The 20,340-nt window shown below is 34.2% G+C and overlaps 1 protein-coding gene across 19 annotated transcripts in view; it reads right to left on the minus strand.

Moving 5' to 3' along the window:
* The window catches only part of CDC42BPA (CDC42 binding protein kinase alpha), a 325,266-nt gene that overhangs the window by 11,285 nt on the left and 293,641 nt on the right, over positions 1 to 20,340 (minus strand). For 12 of the 19 annotated variants that reach the window (XM_060304871.2, XM_060304916.2, XM_060304641.2 and 9 more), the window contains 10 exons: positions 19,845 to 19,984; positions 18,509 to 18,590; positions 16,156 to 16,372; positions 15,209 to 15,271; positions 13,707 to 14,300; positions 11,909 to 12,006; positions 9,378 to 9,462; positions 7,361 to 7,484; positions 6,559 to 6,676; positions 1,539 to 1,724 (listed from right to left, as the gene is read on the minus strand). In XM_060304871.2, the coding sequence (XP_060160854.1) occupies positions 1,539 to 1,724; positions 6,559 to 6,676; positions 7,361 to 7,484; positions 9,378 to 9,462; positions 11,909 to 12,006; positions 13,707 to 14,300; positions 15,209 to 15,271; positions 16,156 to 16,372; positions 18,509 to 18,590; positions 19,845 to 19,984 (1,707 nt within the window). The remainder of the gene's footprint in view (positions 1 to 1,538; positions 1,725 to 6,558; positions 6,677 to 7,360; positions 7,485 to 9,377; positions 9,463 to 11,908; positions 12,007 to 13,706; positions 14,301 to 15,208; positions 15,272 to 16,155; positions 16,373 to 18,508; positions 18,591 to 19,844; positions 19,985 to 20,340) is intronic. The other 7 variants (XM_030868499.3, XM_060305121.2, XM_030868495.3 and 4 more) reach the window with 2 other exon arrangements.

Genomic DNA, 20,340 nt, shown 5'->3' on the forward strand with positions numbered 1-20,340 from the left:
TTAAGGTACCTTTGTGTCGTCCTTTTCTATAAAACAAACCTACCCTAGAAAAAAATGGCAAAAATTAAGCCTGTAAAAAATACCAGTGGTTTAGTAACACTGAATGTTGAGGTAATAAAAGAATGATACACAGAAGATATGTTCTGGGGGAAAAAAAAACCCACACAAAACCCAAACCCAACAGTTTATCATTCATTCAGCTGAAGTTCAACTTCATTATGAAGTAATGTGAAACCTAAGCTGATGGTCCTTTTCCTGCACAAATATGCTTAAGATTAGGGTAAAACTTCCACCAATCGTAGTGTTTCTATTTATAGAAGACTAACTTAAGCAACATTTCCACCATCTTCTATATCAAAAATTCTTGACTGATTAGTTTATACAACTTCCCCTAGAATCCACTCCCTGAAATCTGTTACCAAGCACACTGAAGCTTAGTTTATCATAAGTGATCTTATCTTGTGAACTAAGACACTTAAATGACATTATAGTTTAATGTCAATAACAATGACATTTAAAAACATCCCAATTTAGAATGCAAACAAAAATACAAAAATAAACTTCTCGCCCTACAGGTAGCTTTCTTATTGGAAAATTACTTTACTAAATACACAAATAAAAAATGGACGCTGATTTTTTCTAAGCCAGAGGAAATGTGTTTGCATGATACAATCTAAATCTTTTATTATCTGCAAAACAAACTTGAGAAAATGCTCCCTTGAAGTCAGTACATATTTCTTGACAGATGTGTGGCTATTCAGCTTGAATGGCCCACTTGCTCTCCAGCCCACTGCAGAGACACTAGTTACCAAGATGCAAGGCTGCATGGAAGGACCCAGTGGCAGGTACCACGGTCCTTCAGAATGCAGCACACTGTGTTTTTTTTCTCTTGTTGATTTACTTCTCTTATCTTGGATCCTGGCTGGAATTAAAGGTGCATCAGCAACTCAAATATTAGTAAGACTACCTTCTTTTGCTAATTTTTCCTGTTATTCACTGGTACTATTATACTTTATAATTTTGAGAATTGTGAGCTTTTCAAGAAGGGGTTTATTGTAGATAAAAGGCCTTTGGACAGGCCCTTCTATAGACTTTAACTTCACTAAATATAAAAAATTTCTCTGAACTGAACTGGTTTTAGGGTAACGAGCAATCCAGAATTCAGAAATTCTACATCCCTTTTTTGTTTGTTTTTAATAGAATAAAGATTTACTTATTCAGGGGCTATTTCTTATGGTATCCGTAATGAAAAATATCATGATGGGATGATGTTTTATTAAAAAATAGAAAAACCTCCAATACTGTTTTAGAAATAAAACTGAAATCTTCCCAAATCCTCATCTTTTTCCTCAAAAGAAGAAAAAAGTAGAACTCCAAGACAGAAGAGGAGGAAGAGGAAGAATAGAAGTTTGGCAACAGAGAAACAGGCCAAAGGGAAACGTTCACAGAATGTACCCCCTTGGCAGTGTTACTTATGAAGCCAGGCAGAGATCCACACATGGTTAGTACAAGTTAACACCTAACTCAGCTGTTCATACCCTCAGAGTCATAAAGCTTGGTGTACCGGGGACAGAGCGTAGAGACGGGGAATATTCAGGGTTTATGGAATCAGGAGAGAGAAATTTTTCAGCAGAATTAACAGTCATGTGATAGATGTGCTCAAAGTTGATCGGAGAGGAGATCAGACCGGAGTGATGATGAGGGGATGGATAAGGGAAACCCGGCTATCAAAAACAACAGAAAGAAGAAAAAGGTAATGAGGTAATGAAAATGGATTCACTGGATATATGTGACATTTCAGACAACATGCATGTAGAAAAAATGAAGTAAGTATCTCACATCAAGAATTGAATCCATAATGAAATACTTTTAGGCCTTAGAAAGTTAAATTTTGTAATCCTCTTGCCAGTTACCTAAAGAGCTGATTTGCAAAAAATCATTTGCCTCATAAACGTATTCTCTCTTATTACTATCAAGCTGGGTAGAAACTGGACTTTCAGAGATACAAGTAGATTTTCAAAATTTAGTTCAGTATTTTCCTATGGGATAGAATCAAAACATGGCAAAAACCTACCAAAAACATTAGGGATAGAAAAAGCGAGAAATAATTAAAGAAAAGAACAAATGAACCTACAACCAGCCTCTCACCAAAAGCGTTATGAAACTGTTCCTTTAGAAACTAAAGCCATTTCCTGGTGTTTATAGACTTGACATGTGTTTGCTTTTACTGATCTTATCTTCCCGTAACAGAAACAGTAACTGTGGAAAATACCAATTATTGGTTTACCTTTAAGTAGCCCAAGCTTATCTCCACTTAGACACCCAAAGAACATGTTTGTTTTTAACAAGAGAACAACCTTCTCTTCAATGTTCAGGTGTATTTTTAAAAAATGAAATAATGTAATACTAAAGACATAGAAGAAAGTTTTTGAAAACAAGGGCTCTAGTTTTTCATGTTAAAATAACTTGGGAACATTTGGGAACTGTCGCTCAGCACCCAGTCACCTTCTCTAATGGGAACTTTCAAAGTTCAGTTTCTGAGAACAACTGTGTTTCAGGAAAACATCCTACCATCTCTTCATTAGAGACAGGCTGAATGACTTCCCGGAGACACGCTGACTGATATTCTCATGAGCTGAGATGAGCTTTCTTTGTTAAAAAAAAAAATCTTGGGCTTCCCTGGTGGCGCAGTGGTTGAGAGTCCACCTGCCGATGCAGGGGACACAGGTTCGTGCCCCGGTCTGGGAAGATCCCACATGCCATGGAGCAGCTAGGCCCGTAAGCCATGGCCGCTGAGCCTGCACATCCGGAGCCTGTGCTCCGCAACGGGAGAGGCCACAACAGTGAGAGGCCCGCGTACCGCAAAAAAAAAAAAAAAAAAAAATCTGGTAAATTAGGGAAGCTTAAAAGAAAGGCTTCTATATAAGGTGTTTTAAATTTAGAGATGTGAGTGAAACCAGTACTTTCTAAGGTTTTTTTCAAAAAGATAAAACTATTGATATAAATGTAACTTTAAGAAGTAAAATTACTTCATAAAGGTCTAAAAGGTCACCGAGCTTGAAATTTTATTTGTTAACAATTTTAGGAATGGGTAAAAGGCTAGGAGAAATTTTATGTGCTAAAAAAAATAAATCTTTTAGAGATAAAATATTACTCTTGTATTCAACTAGAGACAAATCTATTCTTTATTACAAGTACCTGCTTATGAAAAAAGGTAAATGACAAAAAGGATTCAAGGAAACTACTACAGTATGTACTTGTAAGACATATGTGCTGTTTTATATTAACTGCCTATATTCTCTTGGCTCACTAAGACACATCTGATATAGGAGATATAAGAAAAAAATGACTCCTTACCCTTACTATCTTTTCCACATTCATGAGGCAAACAACCCTTTTCAGCATCATTTTGGTACAAAGGAAACAGAATAAGCTTCCAAAGACATTCAATAAACTCTCTAAGCTTTTAAGTATTTCAGAGAAAGGCAATACTGATTTGAATAAGTTAAACATAAAAATTTCTGGGGCACATGCTCTTTGCACGAATGACAACATCATAGCTTTGGTATTTGAAAGTGCTTCTTATAAATGTTAATGTTAGATGAATTAAATTCATCTTCATTTTTGAAAATAGTTCATTAAATATAGAAAATTACAGTGGAAAGAACATACTAAAATCTGAGACTATATTAAAATATCACAAGCTTTTTAATACATGTATACACACATACACACACACACACACACACACACACACACACAGGTACAGACATGTATATTATTTGCTTTTCAGACATGCATATTATTGTGTCATTTACCAGTGTCTACTCCAAGGTAGGTACAGTTCTGGCATGACAGTATATCAAAAAATATTTGTTAAGTGATTAAATGGATGCCTATGAAAACCCCCAGCTTTTATGTTCTTTGCTAGTGAAAGGAAGAAAGTCAGGTGAAAATAAAGAACAGGAGTTCAGACACATAACATCTTTGCTACAATATTACACGTACAGGTGAACAGGTTTCAAAAATTTACACCAACTTCTTGTCCTGGACATTCAAAAGTGCTTATGTGATAAGAAAACATGAAAGGAATGAAAGGAACATTAAAAACTGGATTGCACCTCTAGGGTAAAGAGTCACTTGTGTTAATTACAAAAAGAACCAGCAAGGCAGTCATGGGTTAACAAAATCAGTGACACTAATACTAAAAATCAAGAGGTCTAATGGGAATAAGTAGCCAGCACAGGAGGCCCTGTGTCATGGGGTCAGATTGATGTTGAATCTTTGGGAAATGCTATCTGAACTTGTTTTGCCCAGTAATTAAGAATGGACCTTATTCTGAACAACAACAATGACAAAACAGAGATTTCGTTTAAGTGGTGGGATGGTGAAGGGAGAAAAGGAGGGATGCTAGGATATGAAAGTTCTTACAACGCTTGAAATTTCACATTTTGCTTCAGTGTGCTTATTCAGGGTGTAGAAAGACCAAGTCTTACTGTGAATGAAGGTCTGAAAAAAATTCTGGAACATTAGCAAACTGATTTTTCACCTGGTCAAGCAGAGGAACATTTTATTAAATCCTGAAACTATTTCTCCTTAAGGAACAAACTGTGGGATATAACATAATTTATAGAACAATTTTCCATAATTCTTCTTGCTATGTTATTGGAATATATGAGAGGAAAACCATACTATTCTTTTTTTGTATACCAGAATGAAGCAAGTGTGAAAGAAAGTTTAATTTTAAAAGGATAATACACATTAAAACCTTGTTCACTACTGAAATAATTTTGTATTTGCTGATATGTTGCTTTGCAACATATGGATGTGTTTGAAATTTGTATGCCTCTATCCCTCCATAATGCTACCTACACAGCAGATGTTGAAAAACTATTTACTAACTAAATTTCAAAAAATTTCACATTGATCTATCAAATATAAGCTATACATATATTCACATTTCAACTGTTTATCATAATTAAAAAATTCTCTTTCCTAAGGTACTTTGTACCTGCCCTGACCTTGTAGCTTCTGTAAGGAAAAATGACAGAAGCTTTTGGACCGTGTGGTTCTGCTCCGTTTACCTCTGAGAATAAAGGAAAACCAGTCTGAGGACTTAAGTAAACGTTCAGAATGGGAAAAGAATGGAGAAAAATCTGAACTCTCATTCCCAGGCAAAAGCTGTAAAAGTAGTATAGCTTTTAGATATGATAGGTAAGTATAACAGTTAACCATGTCAACTCAGCCTTTATTTATTCTCAATATTTTCAGCTTAATATTTATGCTCAGCCTTAAATTTCTTACTTCATTTTAATTACTATATCAAGATTGGCTGTAATCTTTCTGCATACTTTATTTATATCTACCTAGCACGGCTAATAAAAATCCCCATCTGACTATTGTGAATGATTTGAAAGGAAGTAATGGTACTATAATCATATAATAATGTCTTGATGAGGATGAAAAAACAATGACAGTAAGAACATCACATACATTCATAAACAGGGCAACTGGTTAATTGAGATATTTATAATGTGGAACTCAGGCTCAAATTAGTGCAGATTTTTTTGGTTTCTCCTATGAAAGAAATGCAAAAACTACCTTTAAGAGCTGAACTTTTTTATTAAAAAAACTTGACTGTACAAACTGTATTACCTATTATTTTTTCTGTCAGTGATACATGTCTATATCTTCTATCACAGTAGAGTTAAGTAATGTGGGTAATTAACACAGACTTCCTTAGAAAGAGCTTTGGGTTGAGATTTACATATCACCTCCCAAACTATCATAGCATTTAAATTATGCCTAAAATTCTGAGCAAAATCTAGATGCTATCACCACCTATCAAAAGAGTCATGTTTAAGTTTCAATAGTTTGTTGAGAGTACCATGCTACTGAAATGTTACAGAGCTTGGATAATTAGCTAATTCCACTAATGTTCTTAATCTCAGTATATCAGGTCCAAGAATCCAATCTTCATGTTGTTAAAAAAAAAAAAAAAACACAACAGTTTTCCTATGTTGTACTTTTTTTAAAATATAAGACTGACTAGGCAACACGTCTGTAATGGGCAGAGGAAAAAGATTTAATTTCATAATCAGATGAGAGGTGTGACCATTAATGATCAAGCTAATGTGGTTCTTTGGGGGACAAATATCTGTGTTGAATTGCTAAAACTTAGTGAAATTTTAGTAATTCGGTAACAAAGCTCTGAATCTTGGTATAGAATGTCTCCAAATCTGATGGTTTATTTCTCCAACAATAGTAAATCTAGGTATGGGAGAAGTATATAGGGTATTCAACTAAATAAAAACTTGATATGTTTGGTTTTTGATACACATCTGTATTTTATGTTTTTCTCATCAGCTATGTCATTATGCATCTTACATATATTGTGATATATTGAGATAAACATTTCCTCATTATACTAATATGTCTTTTTAAGTCTTATATGTATTTAAGTGCACACACACACACACTCATATGTATCCACCCCCTCCCCCCTCCAACTTAGTATTAACCCCATTTATATTCACATTCACTCTTCATTTTTCTTACCATGGGCAGGTCTTTTAGAATCTGTATTCCATCTCCTGGACCCATGTGTGCTATGTGGTTAAAATTAGTTGGGTTGGAAATTAATTTATTTCTCATTTCTGGATCTCGCAGCATCTCCCTGTAAGAGAAAACACCTGTTTAAACACTTTTATTCCATGACCAATCTAGACAATTTCAGAGAAAAATTAAGTATACTTAAATTTTTTCATAAAAATAAACTGTGAAATCATGTTAATAAGGATAGAATTAAAATAATAGAATATACTAAGTTAAACATTTACTTAGAAGATTTTGTTTTAAATTTTAAAAAAGATCTTATGATTTTTGGTGGGAAAACAGAGAGGGTTATTTTAGTGTTTAAATATCAAAGAAGCTCTATTTTACAGATAATTCTGAACATTTTATGTACATCTTTTAAAATAATTGCTAATATATTAGAAATGTTTTTATATGTAACTGGAAACACTACAAGCCTATTTCTGTTTGGTCATGAGAATAGTTAATCTGCACAGGTATGTTCTATGTTTATAAAAGCCCACATTCTAAAAATCGTAACTATTCCATATACAAAGAGAAATGAATCAAAATATGGTACTTTAATCTAGTACATACTCACAACTTGGGAAGTATTAATTAAAATTACACTGAGAAATACATTCATTATTGCAGTTTTTAACACCATAGATGATGATGACAGACTTTCAGAGATCAAATTTTCCTTCCAAATCAAATAAAGTATTATTACCAAATAGTCCTTCTGATGCTATAAGCATCTTTAGATGAGTATGAATTAAATATCTACCTCCTTTGTTGCATCCTTTCCTCTTCTGGAACTCTGAAGGAATAACGCCTCTTATTGTTAATATTTCTAACCATTTGTTTCCGACTATTATCTGATGTTTCAGGAACTACCAGTTCATCCCCTTCTGTTAAAAAAAAAAAAAATACAAAGAACAATGATGTTCTTTAAAGTGCTAAAATGCTTTTCACCCATTAATCTCCAAGACGGTACAAACATCAATCAATTATACAAGTATATGCAATTCTGATTTTTTTTAAGTTGTGCTGATAAATCATAGTAAATAATAATTTTCAATGAAATATATGTAAACAAATATATGCTGAAATTAAATATAGCTTACAGAGTATATTTTCACCTTTATTTGATTATAAACACAAAATGGTACAATTTTACTAGAAGAAAAAAAGGAAAACGTAGTTGCCTTGGTGTCCTATCACTTTGGCCACCCCACCCCCAATATCTCTACACCATCTTCTCCCACCTTCCCAGTATTGGTTTCAATGGCTTAGGGTGTTAAAAAGCTCTTATTGTTGACCTGCACAGTAATCAGGCATAAATGGTAAATTATCCATGAAAATGATAACAGTTAAGATTTTTTTAGTATATTAAAACATGTCCTTTGCAGATCCAATTTGCAAGATGTGGAGTAAAGGAAAGGAATTGTGTTTCTTCCAGCTTCCTTTACTAAAAGTAAGAATCTTATTGCTATTTCTACTCTCCTGATCTTCAGGGGATACTTACTTATGTACATCTAGTCACCTAATGCCCATCTATCTCAATTTTAATACCTAGAAGTAAACAAAACTCTTAGCCATGGGCTCCCAAAACATGCTGGGATATGGTGAACATCCTCTAAAGCAGAAAACTGTATCCATACAACATGATGAATTCCATTCTCTAAATAAGGTAAGGAAAAAGAGAAAAGCCAATCTTTAGAAGTTTATAACACCCAAAAAGCTAAAATGAGAAAAATGTAGTAGGAAGAAGCCAAAGGAGCCTGTAAGGCCAGCCAAAGCAAGATGATTAGTACAAAAAAAGCAACATTCTCCTTGTATCATAATGATAGCTTTATCAGATTGCTTTCCTAACAGCAAATGTTAAAAGGATAAAATTTTAAAAGTAGATGAGAATTTGAGAGTTGGAATTTGAGAATTATGAGGGTGAAGCAGATCTTGGTGAGTTGCAGTGGCAACAGGAGATTTTGGACAGCCAGAGGACTGCAAGAGCACTTTGGGCTCCTGAGAGATGAAAGAGAAACAGACAAGACAGAGAAACAGAATCTCCAGGAAATAGGATTTCCTTTCCTTTTCAAAAGATAAGACAACTATGTTGAAATTTTGTCAGGTATTCCTTCTCCTAGCTCCACCTTTACTCCTAGCCTAGAGTAGAAAGATGAGAGCATAAAAAAAGAGAGTTGGAATAGGTTTTATCCTATAGAGACAAATTGGGTTACGGACACATTCTACAATCATTACATACAGTGAGAAGAGGGTGGATCTAATCTCGTCTAATACCTGAATATCCTTTCTCAAGTCATACTGCAATATCCTCTTAGCATAGGACTTCTCCTACAGTCACCAGTCTGTATACCAAGAAGCCGCCAGTGCCAAGAGGATATACCAGAGCATCAAATCTGAAGCCAAGCCATTTGTATGTATCTTAGTACTTAAAAACAAACAAAACAAAAATGACAAACTTCTGATGGAATTTGTTTTGATAGACTATACAAATTTATTGGAAGAATATGGGGGAAAAAAGAAAAGCATAAGGAATATAATAATCCCACTACCCAGAGATAATTGATATAAACATTTTAATGTGTTTTCTTAATGCCAATGTTTTTACTTACATTTAAGTCAAAATATTATTCCAAATACATAATGTACCATAATTACATCTTCATTAACTAGATCCACCAGAAAAGATCATAAATTTATGAATACCCCTATACAGACTTTGGAGTAAGATACACCTGAATACTTCTATGAAGCTCTCCTACTAATGTGTATTTTCTTACCTGCCATCTTATTTTTGAAATATATTAATCTAATCGTCTCCAACCCTAAAAGATTTAATGATCCTTCACTGTTTAAGGGTCGAACCTAAAATAATAAAAAATAAAATTAGTATTTCAACAAAATCCAAAAATGAAATCATAAAACTTTTGAGATATTTATAAGGCACATACTATTAAGACCTTTAATTTATCCTTCCTCTTTAGGAAGGAAATCAACAATTCTGACTAGAAAGGTATAAAATTATCTAACTTGAATTAACACAGTTATAATGATAACATTTTAAAGGAAGAGTATTCTGGGCAAAAAAAGAAAAGCAGAAATACATTTAAACCTTAAATTTGACTTTTTAAAGCCATTAGTACCAGACGATGATACTAAGATATTCATACAGCTACTTTATGAATCTTATTTGAACTAAATGTACACACATGACAGAGATGAAATTGTACATCACTGGGGAAAGGAGGGACTGTCAATAAATGGTGATGGAGCAACTGGGTATCTACATGGAACAAATGAAACTGAATTCCTACTTCACACCATACACAAAAAGTCAATTCTAAATGGAACAGAGACATAAACACAGTAGGCAAAACTTTCAAACTTTTGAAAGAAAATAAATATCCTATCTTTATGACCTTGAGGTAGGAAAGAGCTTCTTAAGAAAAAAAAGATAAATGTAAAAAGGATAAGAATGATATTACATTAAAATTTGTAACAATGAATTTTCAAGCAATAACAACAAATGTTCACAAAATACACTATAAAAATTAACAGGTCACAAACAGGGAAAAGATTGACCTCACCCATCACTAAACCAGTATCTACCATATATGAATAATTTCAAAAAATCAAAAGATGACCAAACAGGAAAATGAGCAAAAAACATGACCAGGTATTTCACAGAAGAGGAAATATGAACGATGAATAAACATACAAAAGATTATCAGCAACACTGTTAATTGGGGACATGCAAATGAACACGTCAATGAGATATCACTTTATAACCATAAATAAATGGTTATAAAACTATGAATTCTGACAACGGTATGGGTCATAAAGAACTCTTATATACCGATGATGGGAGTGTCAACTGGTACAATTACTTTGGAAAATAATTTGACACTCTCTTGTAAAGTTGAACACGTGCATTCTCCACGTCCCATCAGTTTCGTTCCTAGGCATATGACGTAAAAGAAACTCCTGCACATACGCACCTGAAGACATATATGACTTCTACAGCAACGTTCATAATAGCAGAAAGCTGGGAAATAATTCACATGTCTGCTAATCAGACAAATAAATTGTGATCTATTCACCCAACAGAATATTTTACAGTAGTGAAAAGCAATGAAATATATATATATGTGTGTGTACACATATATATAATAGTACATGTAACATGGATGAATCTTAGAAACAGTAAATACATTAAGATAGCAAGGCAGAAGATGATATACAACATAACATTTTATTATCTCAAACACAAGCAAAACTGAACAATATATTATTTAGAAATATTTAAATATACAAAAAATTCTGTATTTTAAGGAAAGCAAGGGAATCATAAACACAATAATCAGGGTAAGGGAAAAATACACAAGCAGATGCAGTGAAATTGGTAATGTTCTGGCTCTTAAGTTAGGAGATGGGTTCATAAGTGATCAGTTTATTATTATGCTTCATAAAGATCATATATTCTTTTATATATACTTCAAAATTCACATGATAAACATAAAAGGGAAAACTAACTGTAACCAGCCCGAATTTATAAACACGAGGACCGTATTTAGTTAAAATAAAATGTGGCAGCATTTACAAGAGCTTTTCCCACTGCTGTTATGGTTTAAAATTGGGGCAGATTTTGAAATAAGATCTTGGTTACTTTCTTTTACCCATTCCTCTAAACCCTGCCCTGCAACTAATGACACACGCTGCATATACTTACATGAAACTATTATTCTTCATTGTTGCAAAACAGCCATTCTATACTCGTAAAAATTCTCTTTATGTTACCATAGGGAAATGTTAAAGGAAAATATTATATTTTATTAGGAATGTGTGAGACCCTTATTTTTTAATCATGAGATGCTTATACAGAGCATTGGTTCTAATTTTAATCACTTTTCTAGCCCATGAAATTTGCCCTCACAGGGTTAAAATTGCATACCATTATGTGAAAAACAGTAAAATTACAAATAATATACTCCTTCAGAGCTCCTTAAACTAAAGTGGAAGATAACACTGACATTTTAAGTTGTAGAATATATTCTAGTTGTTCATTATTATAATAATCATACATTATACAGTGAAACAAAATGTAATAAAAATAAAACGGTGCTGAGCTACCTGTAAAATTAACCAGCTTGATTTTTCTTTTTTTTCCTACTCTTAGCTAAGTCCCAGATTACCAATTATGTTATTACATGTGACAGAAAATGCTAAACTAGTGAAAACTAGCTAAATAGTCATATTAGTGTTTCACTTATAATCATTTGTTCACTTAGCCCATTTTTTAATGTTAAATTACCTTTTTGAGTGGGAGAGTCTGAATCCATTCCATGGAGTTCACATCAAAGATATCAACTGCATTTTCACTATACACTGAGAGATACGGTGCATTGTAACCTGGGAGATGGGAAGGAGAGAACAGCTGGCTGGTTACTTTTAACTGCTAAACCCAAAACATTTTGAAAGATCTATGCTAAAGAAGTGTAGAGTGGAATCCCACCAAAATCCTATTGTTAACATACAGTAGCCACATCAATACATTTTTGAAGTTAAAAAAAACCCCGTAAATCATAAATGAAGAGGTTTTAAGGCCATTATAATACAGAAGGAGTCTGTTAACACCAAGAGTATATTATTCCCTTGCCCCATACTAGTTCTATAAAGGAATTTCATTACATTTTAAATAACCGATTCCTAAAGTAGTTAAGCTCTTGACAGTGAAACAACTTACGAAGTAGAGAAATCTTCAGGTAAGAGTTATGGTCACATTTATCAAAGTATGATAAAGCATCTGGCACAGGAGATGCTCAATATATATTTACTGAAAGAATGAACATCAATAAATGGTGACACAAGCAAAGAAAGATTAAATGATTTACCCAAGCTAAGGTCATGAATTAAATTTTTGGCAGAGCTATTCATAAAAGCCAGATATTCTAATTCTTATTCTAATTCCAATTAACACTGTACAATTCACATAATACTTTGAATTATTTTCTGACTAGGATTCATTCCAAATATGATGCCATAGATAAGAGTATAAATTTCAGAAGAAACAAAACATCAAGAATAGTTAAGTCTGGGTAGGTATATGTATTTTTCTTTTGATCTAGATTTTCTAATTTTTCTGTAATAAGTATATATGGCTCTCCTAAACTTTCTTATATTGAACTTTTAAACTTGACTATACACATACCCACCATTCCTCCTATCTTGTTGCAGTGGAAGAGGTTTTACTCCTCCTGTTCCAAATCCTTTCCCCTATATTCCGACTTCCATCCTTTTTGGCCTCTTGGGGATCTTACTCTGTTTCCTGTATTTACCATATAGTCATCAACCTTTCCCTGGCTCCCTAGTGGCTATCTCCCTTCGGCATTTAAACATGCTCAAAGTATCTTCCACTAGAAACAAAATGTGTTGGATTAGATATTCCTCCTACATGCCTCTACGGAACTCTGTACTTCTGCTATCAGAGCACTTATATTCTACTGCAACTTGTTTTGTCAGGAATCCATTCGACTGCATTCATGCTCTGTGAGGGTAAGACTGTCTATTTTGCTCAATGTTATATCTCTTACAGTAAAATGACACATAATAAGTATTCAATAATTTATTAATATCTTAATGTTTCTTGAACGTATCTACCTACCTAGATAAAAATGTAAAAGTGAATAGCTTTTCAAATGCTACATCATACCTTCACATAACTGATTAAATAATTCACTAGGTAACCACTTCTCTAGAATAAGTCCTATGAGCTATTAGTGCTCACAAGCACTACATTCGGGGGGACCATGAAGATAACTCCTTAGGGTTATTTCAAAATACAATAATATGTGTTAAAAAATCTATCTAAGTAAAACATTGCATAGGAAGGTTAGCTTTAATTATGTTCCTGTTAATGCTGACCCTGTTGGCCTAGGTCTTAACTACACATGGTTAGTTACTTTACATAAAACATACTTGATGCTTAGGAAAAACCTCAAAGATGACTTAAAAAACAACCTGTTATTAACAATGAATACATAAAGGAGATGAAGGAGAAGGAAAAAGAAAGAAACAGCAAGATAAGACAGCAAAAAGTAAGAGAATCTTACAACAAGAGGAAGGATTTGCTGGCCACATCAATTCCTGTTGTCTAGATCTTCGGCCCTGACAGTCAGTATATATCCCAATGCTGTTAAAACACAGCAGATATTCTTTACTGGAGATTTCAACTGCACAGATGGCATCCATTGGTTGATGTGCAATAAATGAGAGTGTATGGTCATTTGAATGGAGCATACTGTATGGACTTCCTTCTCCATTCAGGGGGTATCTTAGAAATCCAGACTGGAATCCCACACAGAGTTGTTCACTGAAGATTGCCATCCACTGGACATTATATGGGACTTGAATTTCCTTAAATTTTCTGTGACGGGTCTTGCTCTGAAATAGTTCATAACAGAGGACCTGCCTTTTCATAGCCACACACAGGCATGTAAGAGCTCCATGACGTACTTTTCCAGAAGTTATGGTTTGACACCCTTTAGTTTCTGCCAATTTATAAAAATCAGTCTCTCGCCCATCCAAAGCTGACATAGGAAAAAGTCGTACATGACGATTTCGTCCTGAGATCACAGCGACAAGCTGATCATTTGGAATGAGTTCAATATGATGAATCTTCTTATTGTCACCAACTCTAATAATTTCTATGCAAAGAAACAATAATAAATCAACTGCAAAATATTTTGTTTACCTGTTAATTATATCCCAATTATACTCAAAAGAATATGTCAACTTATAATAAAGACAGAGATACACACAGAAAAAATGAGAGATCAGAAATCATATGGAGAAAGATGAAGATAATTACACCCATTATAAGATAATTTAACCTATCTATAGTAAGGTATTAAATTTAGCACTGAGATTTCTGGCAGCCATGGCAAAGAGTTCCTATGTGATAAAGCATGCCAGATCTTTAAGAAAAACCTCTTTATTCTCACCAAATCCTAGGCAAGTTTACCATGGGGTTACTATTTTTAAAAACGGAGTAACTCATGTTTCACTAAAGGTATTTCTTTGGGTAACAAATTAATGAAGTTTAAATGCATTGTTTTCCCATGATCTAACTTGATATAAAGACAGAACTTAGAACACTGTATTCAAGAATGCTAAGTTAAATGGGTTCCTTTTTACTTCACCCAGTATTTAATTTCTCCCTAAAAAGAAATCTGTTGTGTTAAACTGTGGGATAAAAGACCCCAACAACAAACACATGTTAATGACTGTTACCACTCCTAGTACTGTTAGAACTATGAAAAAAATCAAGTTGCATTTTTCTTTCATGTACCATCTTTAGAAATGCAATCTGAGTTCACACAGCAGAACTGTAAATAAAATGACACAAGAAAGACAATACACATGGAAGTTGTAGAACTCAGATGGATTATAAAAATCAAAAAAATTATCTTTTGACTTATAAACGTATCCAATTAGGCCTGGAAAATTTCAATTATAGAATAAATAAGAGCAAATCCTGCTCTTTTTAGAATTCAGAATCTGTAGGTTAGAATACTCTATCAATAATATTTTCTCCAAAATAATTTTCTCTTACCATCTTTGGTGACATGCACAACAAATAACCCTTCTTCATTCCCCAAAGCTATTCTTTCATGATCTATATAAGACATAAATATGAAGTATTTTTATTAGGTAGAAACTATGTAAATTCATAGAATAAAACAGATAACAAAAGAAATTTGGTACAAAAAACCAAATAAATAAAATAAACAATTAAAAAATAGCAATAACAATTTGCACTATTAACTTTCCTTTCAGATTACTGTGGTACATATTATCTCGTGTCTTTTTTTAATAGAACAATCATTAGAAAATAATTTATATCAATGCTTATAAAAAGATATAAATGTTTATTCAATAAAAGGTGAAAGAAAAAAACCCCTAGTTTGTTAGCACCCTGTGTCCAGTTCCATTTCTTGTTTGGGGAGGGAAAAATTGTGCAAGGCATTTGAACCCTACTCATCAAACTTTTCATTATTTACTAGAAAGTAACAAAAGAGTGGGCAGTGTACGTAAGAATATAGCGAAAATTTAACCCTCCAGACAGAAAAGCTGCCATTTTTGACGGCATATTATATATGGAACACTGTGTGTTACACATTCCATCTTATTTAAACTTCACAGTAACCTTTGCAAGGTAATTAGTACCTACATTTTACATAGGAAACTTATGCTTTATGAAACGGCTTATGCTTTAAACAACTTTTTCTAAGTCACACAAGCAGAAAATCGATTCGTTAATAGGTTAATCTTCAGCATTGTTGCTTTTTCAGAAGAAAATACATTTGAAAAGTATATTTATTCTTGTTTACTGAAAAATAAAGTTCTAATATGGTCTCATGCATTCAATAAACATTTACTGAGCATCTGTGATATAACACATACAATGTTAGACACCGGGATTCCTAGATGAAAACCAGTCCCTGCTGACAAGGTATATTAGTAAACAATTATAACAAGATAAATGTTATGAATTCATACCTATGATTGCAGCTGCCTGGGTCGTTTTAATGAGGGGAAGAGTGCTGTCATAAGCCTCTTTGGGAACATACACTGAGCGGTCTCTGAATTTGTTTTTCTTCAAAATCTTGTGCAATTCACTCAGCACTCCCACCCATTTACTCTTCTCATTCTCACTATCTGCTAGCATCAGGATTGAACATTTGTTATTAGACGCTGAGAGCTGGGAAGCTGTGACCTAAAACAATTTAATCAAAATTCATGACATCAGCAAACAGATACCTTTTAAGCCAGTTTTATACTGATGCTAGTTCGCTTAGCACTAGCCAACAAAATGAGCATTCATTAAGTGATACCTTTAACAGAGTTTAGCTATTCATAATCAGAAGAATAGTTTTAGCATTAGAATTCATGACAAAGGTAGTAGATACCGTTCTAAATGTTAGCGTCATTTGTATTTTCTTTGCTGCAAAGTGCCAGAATACTATCACTAAAAAATCCATTACACACAGTCACATAACAACAGCAACTGACATCTATTGAGTAATTACTGGGCACTGATCAAAGCACTTTGTAAGTATTAACTCATTTAACTCTATCAACATCTTTACAAGGTAGGTATTATTATTATATTCTGATTTTATATATGAAAAAAACTGTGATGCAGATAAATTAATTTCTCCAAGGACACACAACTAGACTGGAATCCTGTGTCCACGCTTGTAAGCCCTACACTGCACTGATTTTCAACTTGTTTTAAAAAAGTCAAAAATACTCGGAAGTACTTAAGATTCTCTATTACTTCATAACGATAACTCATCTCAGGGAAAGACCAGATCACTTGAGCTAGTATTTAAATGAAGGTTTATAATTATACAATGACACTATAATCAGAACAGAATTGAATTATGTATATATGGATCCTTTATTAAAAGTAATTTAAGCAGCAGTGACAATAAAATCCCACAATTAGGATCAGTTAAGATAAGTGGGCCTCTGTAGGATCCCTTGGTACTGGTGAGAGAATAGCTGTTGGTCTAGGAACTGAAAGACTAAGTATGGTCTTTGTCTGACCTTCCTCATATACAAGATTCATAGACAAATACAAAGCATATAGGCACACCATTAAGGCAACAGCCCTTTTTATTAACCTCTATTACCTTAATTCACCAATTCGAGATGGCCCTGTATTAGACAGCCTCCAAAGATGGCTACCAACAATTCTTCTCTGGAATCCCACTCTTCTTATCAAGAGATGCAGTCTATTTCCCCTTCTCTTAAATCCGGGCTGACCTCATGACTTGCTTTGGCCAACAGAATGGAGAAGGGTTATTATGCCTGTTTTGAGCCTAGCCCTTAAAAGGCCTGGCAGCTTCCTCTGCTCTCTTGGAAGTCGGTCATGGAGAGCTCAGCCAGACTAGTGGACGATTAGAGACCACGTGGAGAGAGTTCATACAGAGAACTGAGGTGGCCCAGTGACCAGCCAAGTACCAAGGCGAACAGCCGGCACCCAGGCCCCAGATGTGAGAGTAAGGTCATTTTGGATATTCCTGCTCCAAATGAGCTGAATGCAGTCCCATGAGTGCCCCCAGTTGACACCAGAACTGTACACCTGAAGGACTGACCCACAGAATGGTGAAAAATAAACCACTGTTGGCTTAAGCCACTAAGTTTTGGAGTGGTTATTACAAAGCAATAGAACTGAAACATACTAACTTTTTAAATGAGATCTTAAAGAAACTTCTATTTTTTTAAAAATTGAGAAATCTCATGCTTATTCATTTTTTCATGTTGTAGCGCTTATCTGAAAATTGAATTGTGACTCAAAAATATTATCCAAGAGGAAATCTATTTTAGAAGCCATATATTCATGCTTTCTTTCTTTTTTTAAAAATTTATTTTATTTTTGGCTGCGTTGGGTCTTTGTTGCTGCGCGCAGGCTTTCTGTAGTTGCAGCGAGCTGGGGTTCATCTTCATTGCAGTGCGCGGGCTTCTCATTGCGGTGGCTTCTCTTGTTGTGGAGCACAAGCTCTAGGCGCACGGACTTCAGTAGTTGTGGCTCACGGGCTCTAGAACGCAGGCTCAGTAGTTGTGGCGCACAGGCGTTGCTGCTACGTGGCATGTAGGATCTTCCCAGACCAGGGCTCGAACCCATGTCCCCTGCATTGGCAGGAGGATTCTTAACTGCTGCGCCACGAGCAAAGCCCTATTCATGCTTTCTATTGGTCTTTTACTAATTAAATATTTACTTAGCACAAATTGTCTATAAGATTTGGTTCTATTCCAAATAAGTTTGTGATGTATATAGAAAGGCGAAACGTATACTCATAAAAAGCGAATAATTCAGTGATCAAATTACAGCACACATACTTACTCTAAATATACAGGGTATGTCTTTTCGACTTGCGTGAATAACATCAGAAGCCAAGACTGAACTCACAGAAAATTCTTCGTCCCTGAAGGAAAAGTTAAAAGTCAATGGAAACAGTAAAAGTCAGTGTATGTGGGTATGTGTGTGTGGTTTTAGGCATGTATCCAAATAACACATATGAAGCAATCCTTAAAATTTAATTACATAAAACATCCAAATTAAATTTTTAAAAATTTTGAATTTTCTCCCTTTGTAAATTGATAGTGCCAGAAGTAATTTATCAAGTGTAATTTAACAATGCCACATTATACAAGAGTTAGAAATCATTTCTGGATTACTCGGTGTCAAAAGGCCAGTAAGTACAGATGGAGTCGAACCCTGGTAGGTCTCCAGGGTCTCCAGTAGACTGCACCCTCTTTCCTCTCGTAATACATCTCAAGTGCCTTCAACACAGCTCATCTGACATTTTACTGTTCCTTCAACACCTGAGACAGATTTCCTCCACAACAATTTATTCCTTGTGACTTCCTTAATTTGGTTATTGGTACCATCATTCTCTTGGTCTTGAAGACTTGACATCTTAGTCTTATCTTTGATTCTTCTCCCTTAGGAGGTTCTGTCAAATTTTCCTTGCTGATATTCTAGTATTTCTTGCATCTGTTCCTATATATTCCATATTTGTGGGGAAGATAATGTGTTTGAAATGCTGGTATGAAGTGCCAATGTGAGCCAGAGCTAGAAATTCTAGTTTTGAGCACTGGAGAAAGATCTGGACTGGAGACATATGTCCGGGAGTCGTCAACACAGAGGCGATGGCTGAAGCTATGGCAGTCAATAAGATCACTGAGGGAAAGCGTTAAGGGAGTCACGAGAAGAGGGTAAGCAGAGCACCCCAAGGGGCAGGGGAAGAGTCTCAAGAATGAAACTAGAAACATTTAAGAGGTATACGTAAATGTTCACTGATTCACTTTATATTCCAAGAGCCTGTACGATTTTGAGATTTTTATTTCCTTTCCTCACATTGGAATTATACCTAAGCCTTTACTTTAGGTGATGATATGAACATTACACACATTAGACTCCAGTACCCCAGCAACCTTTAAACTGGTCTTTTGGTTTCAAACATTAGCTTCTTCTCCCTGACCCAACACACATCAACCTGTTCTATAACTACACCTTATTTCATATTTTTAATTATGTTACGATTGCAATATTAGTAAATGAGAAAATTAACATTAAATTAGATTATAAAAACATGGCAATGCAATTAGAAGAAAAATCACACACTTTTCATTCCTATGTTGCAAAGATACAAATATTTTCACCTTCACAAACTTACCTCATGTCAATCACCTGACTGACTACGACACTGGGCTGAGAAGCTTTTCCTTCAGCAATATCATACAGAAAGAGTTTGAAATCACAAACTACAGCCAGTGCTCTCTGCCATCCTTTCTTCACTCCAGCTGGCTTAGGGATCTTAGACAGGCAAACAAACAAACAAACAAAACAACCTAAACTGAAATGTCAGTCAGAGCCCCTTTAATTACATATGTAACTGCATGATGAAAACCTAAAGACAGTGTGCACTGTGTTGTAAGTCTGCCACTGTGTTTGGTAAAGTAGCAGATGGTACACATACATCATTAATAACATGAGAAAGTGTGATAACACATTCTTCAAACACTGATTGACATTATATTCTGAAAAAAACTTTAATGGTACCATTTTAATTTTCTCTAGTGATTCATTAAAATAACATTCATGGATTTCTAAGTAGCATAAAAGCCAAATTTGGTAGTAGGACGAAAAGCAGCTTACACTTTAAATATTAT

This window comes from Globicephala melas, chromosome 1, assembly GCF_963455315.2.
Source record: "Globicephala melas chromosome 1, mGloMel1.2, whole genome shotgun sequence".
Lineage (NCBI taxonomy): Eukaryota > Metazoa > Chordata > Mammalia > Artiodactyla > Delphinidae > Globicephala > Globicephala melas.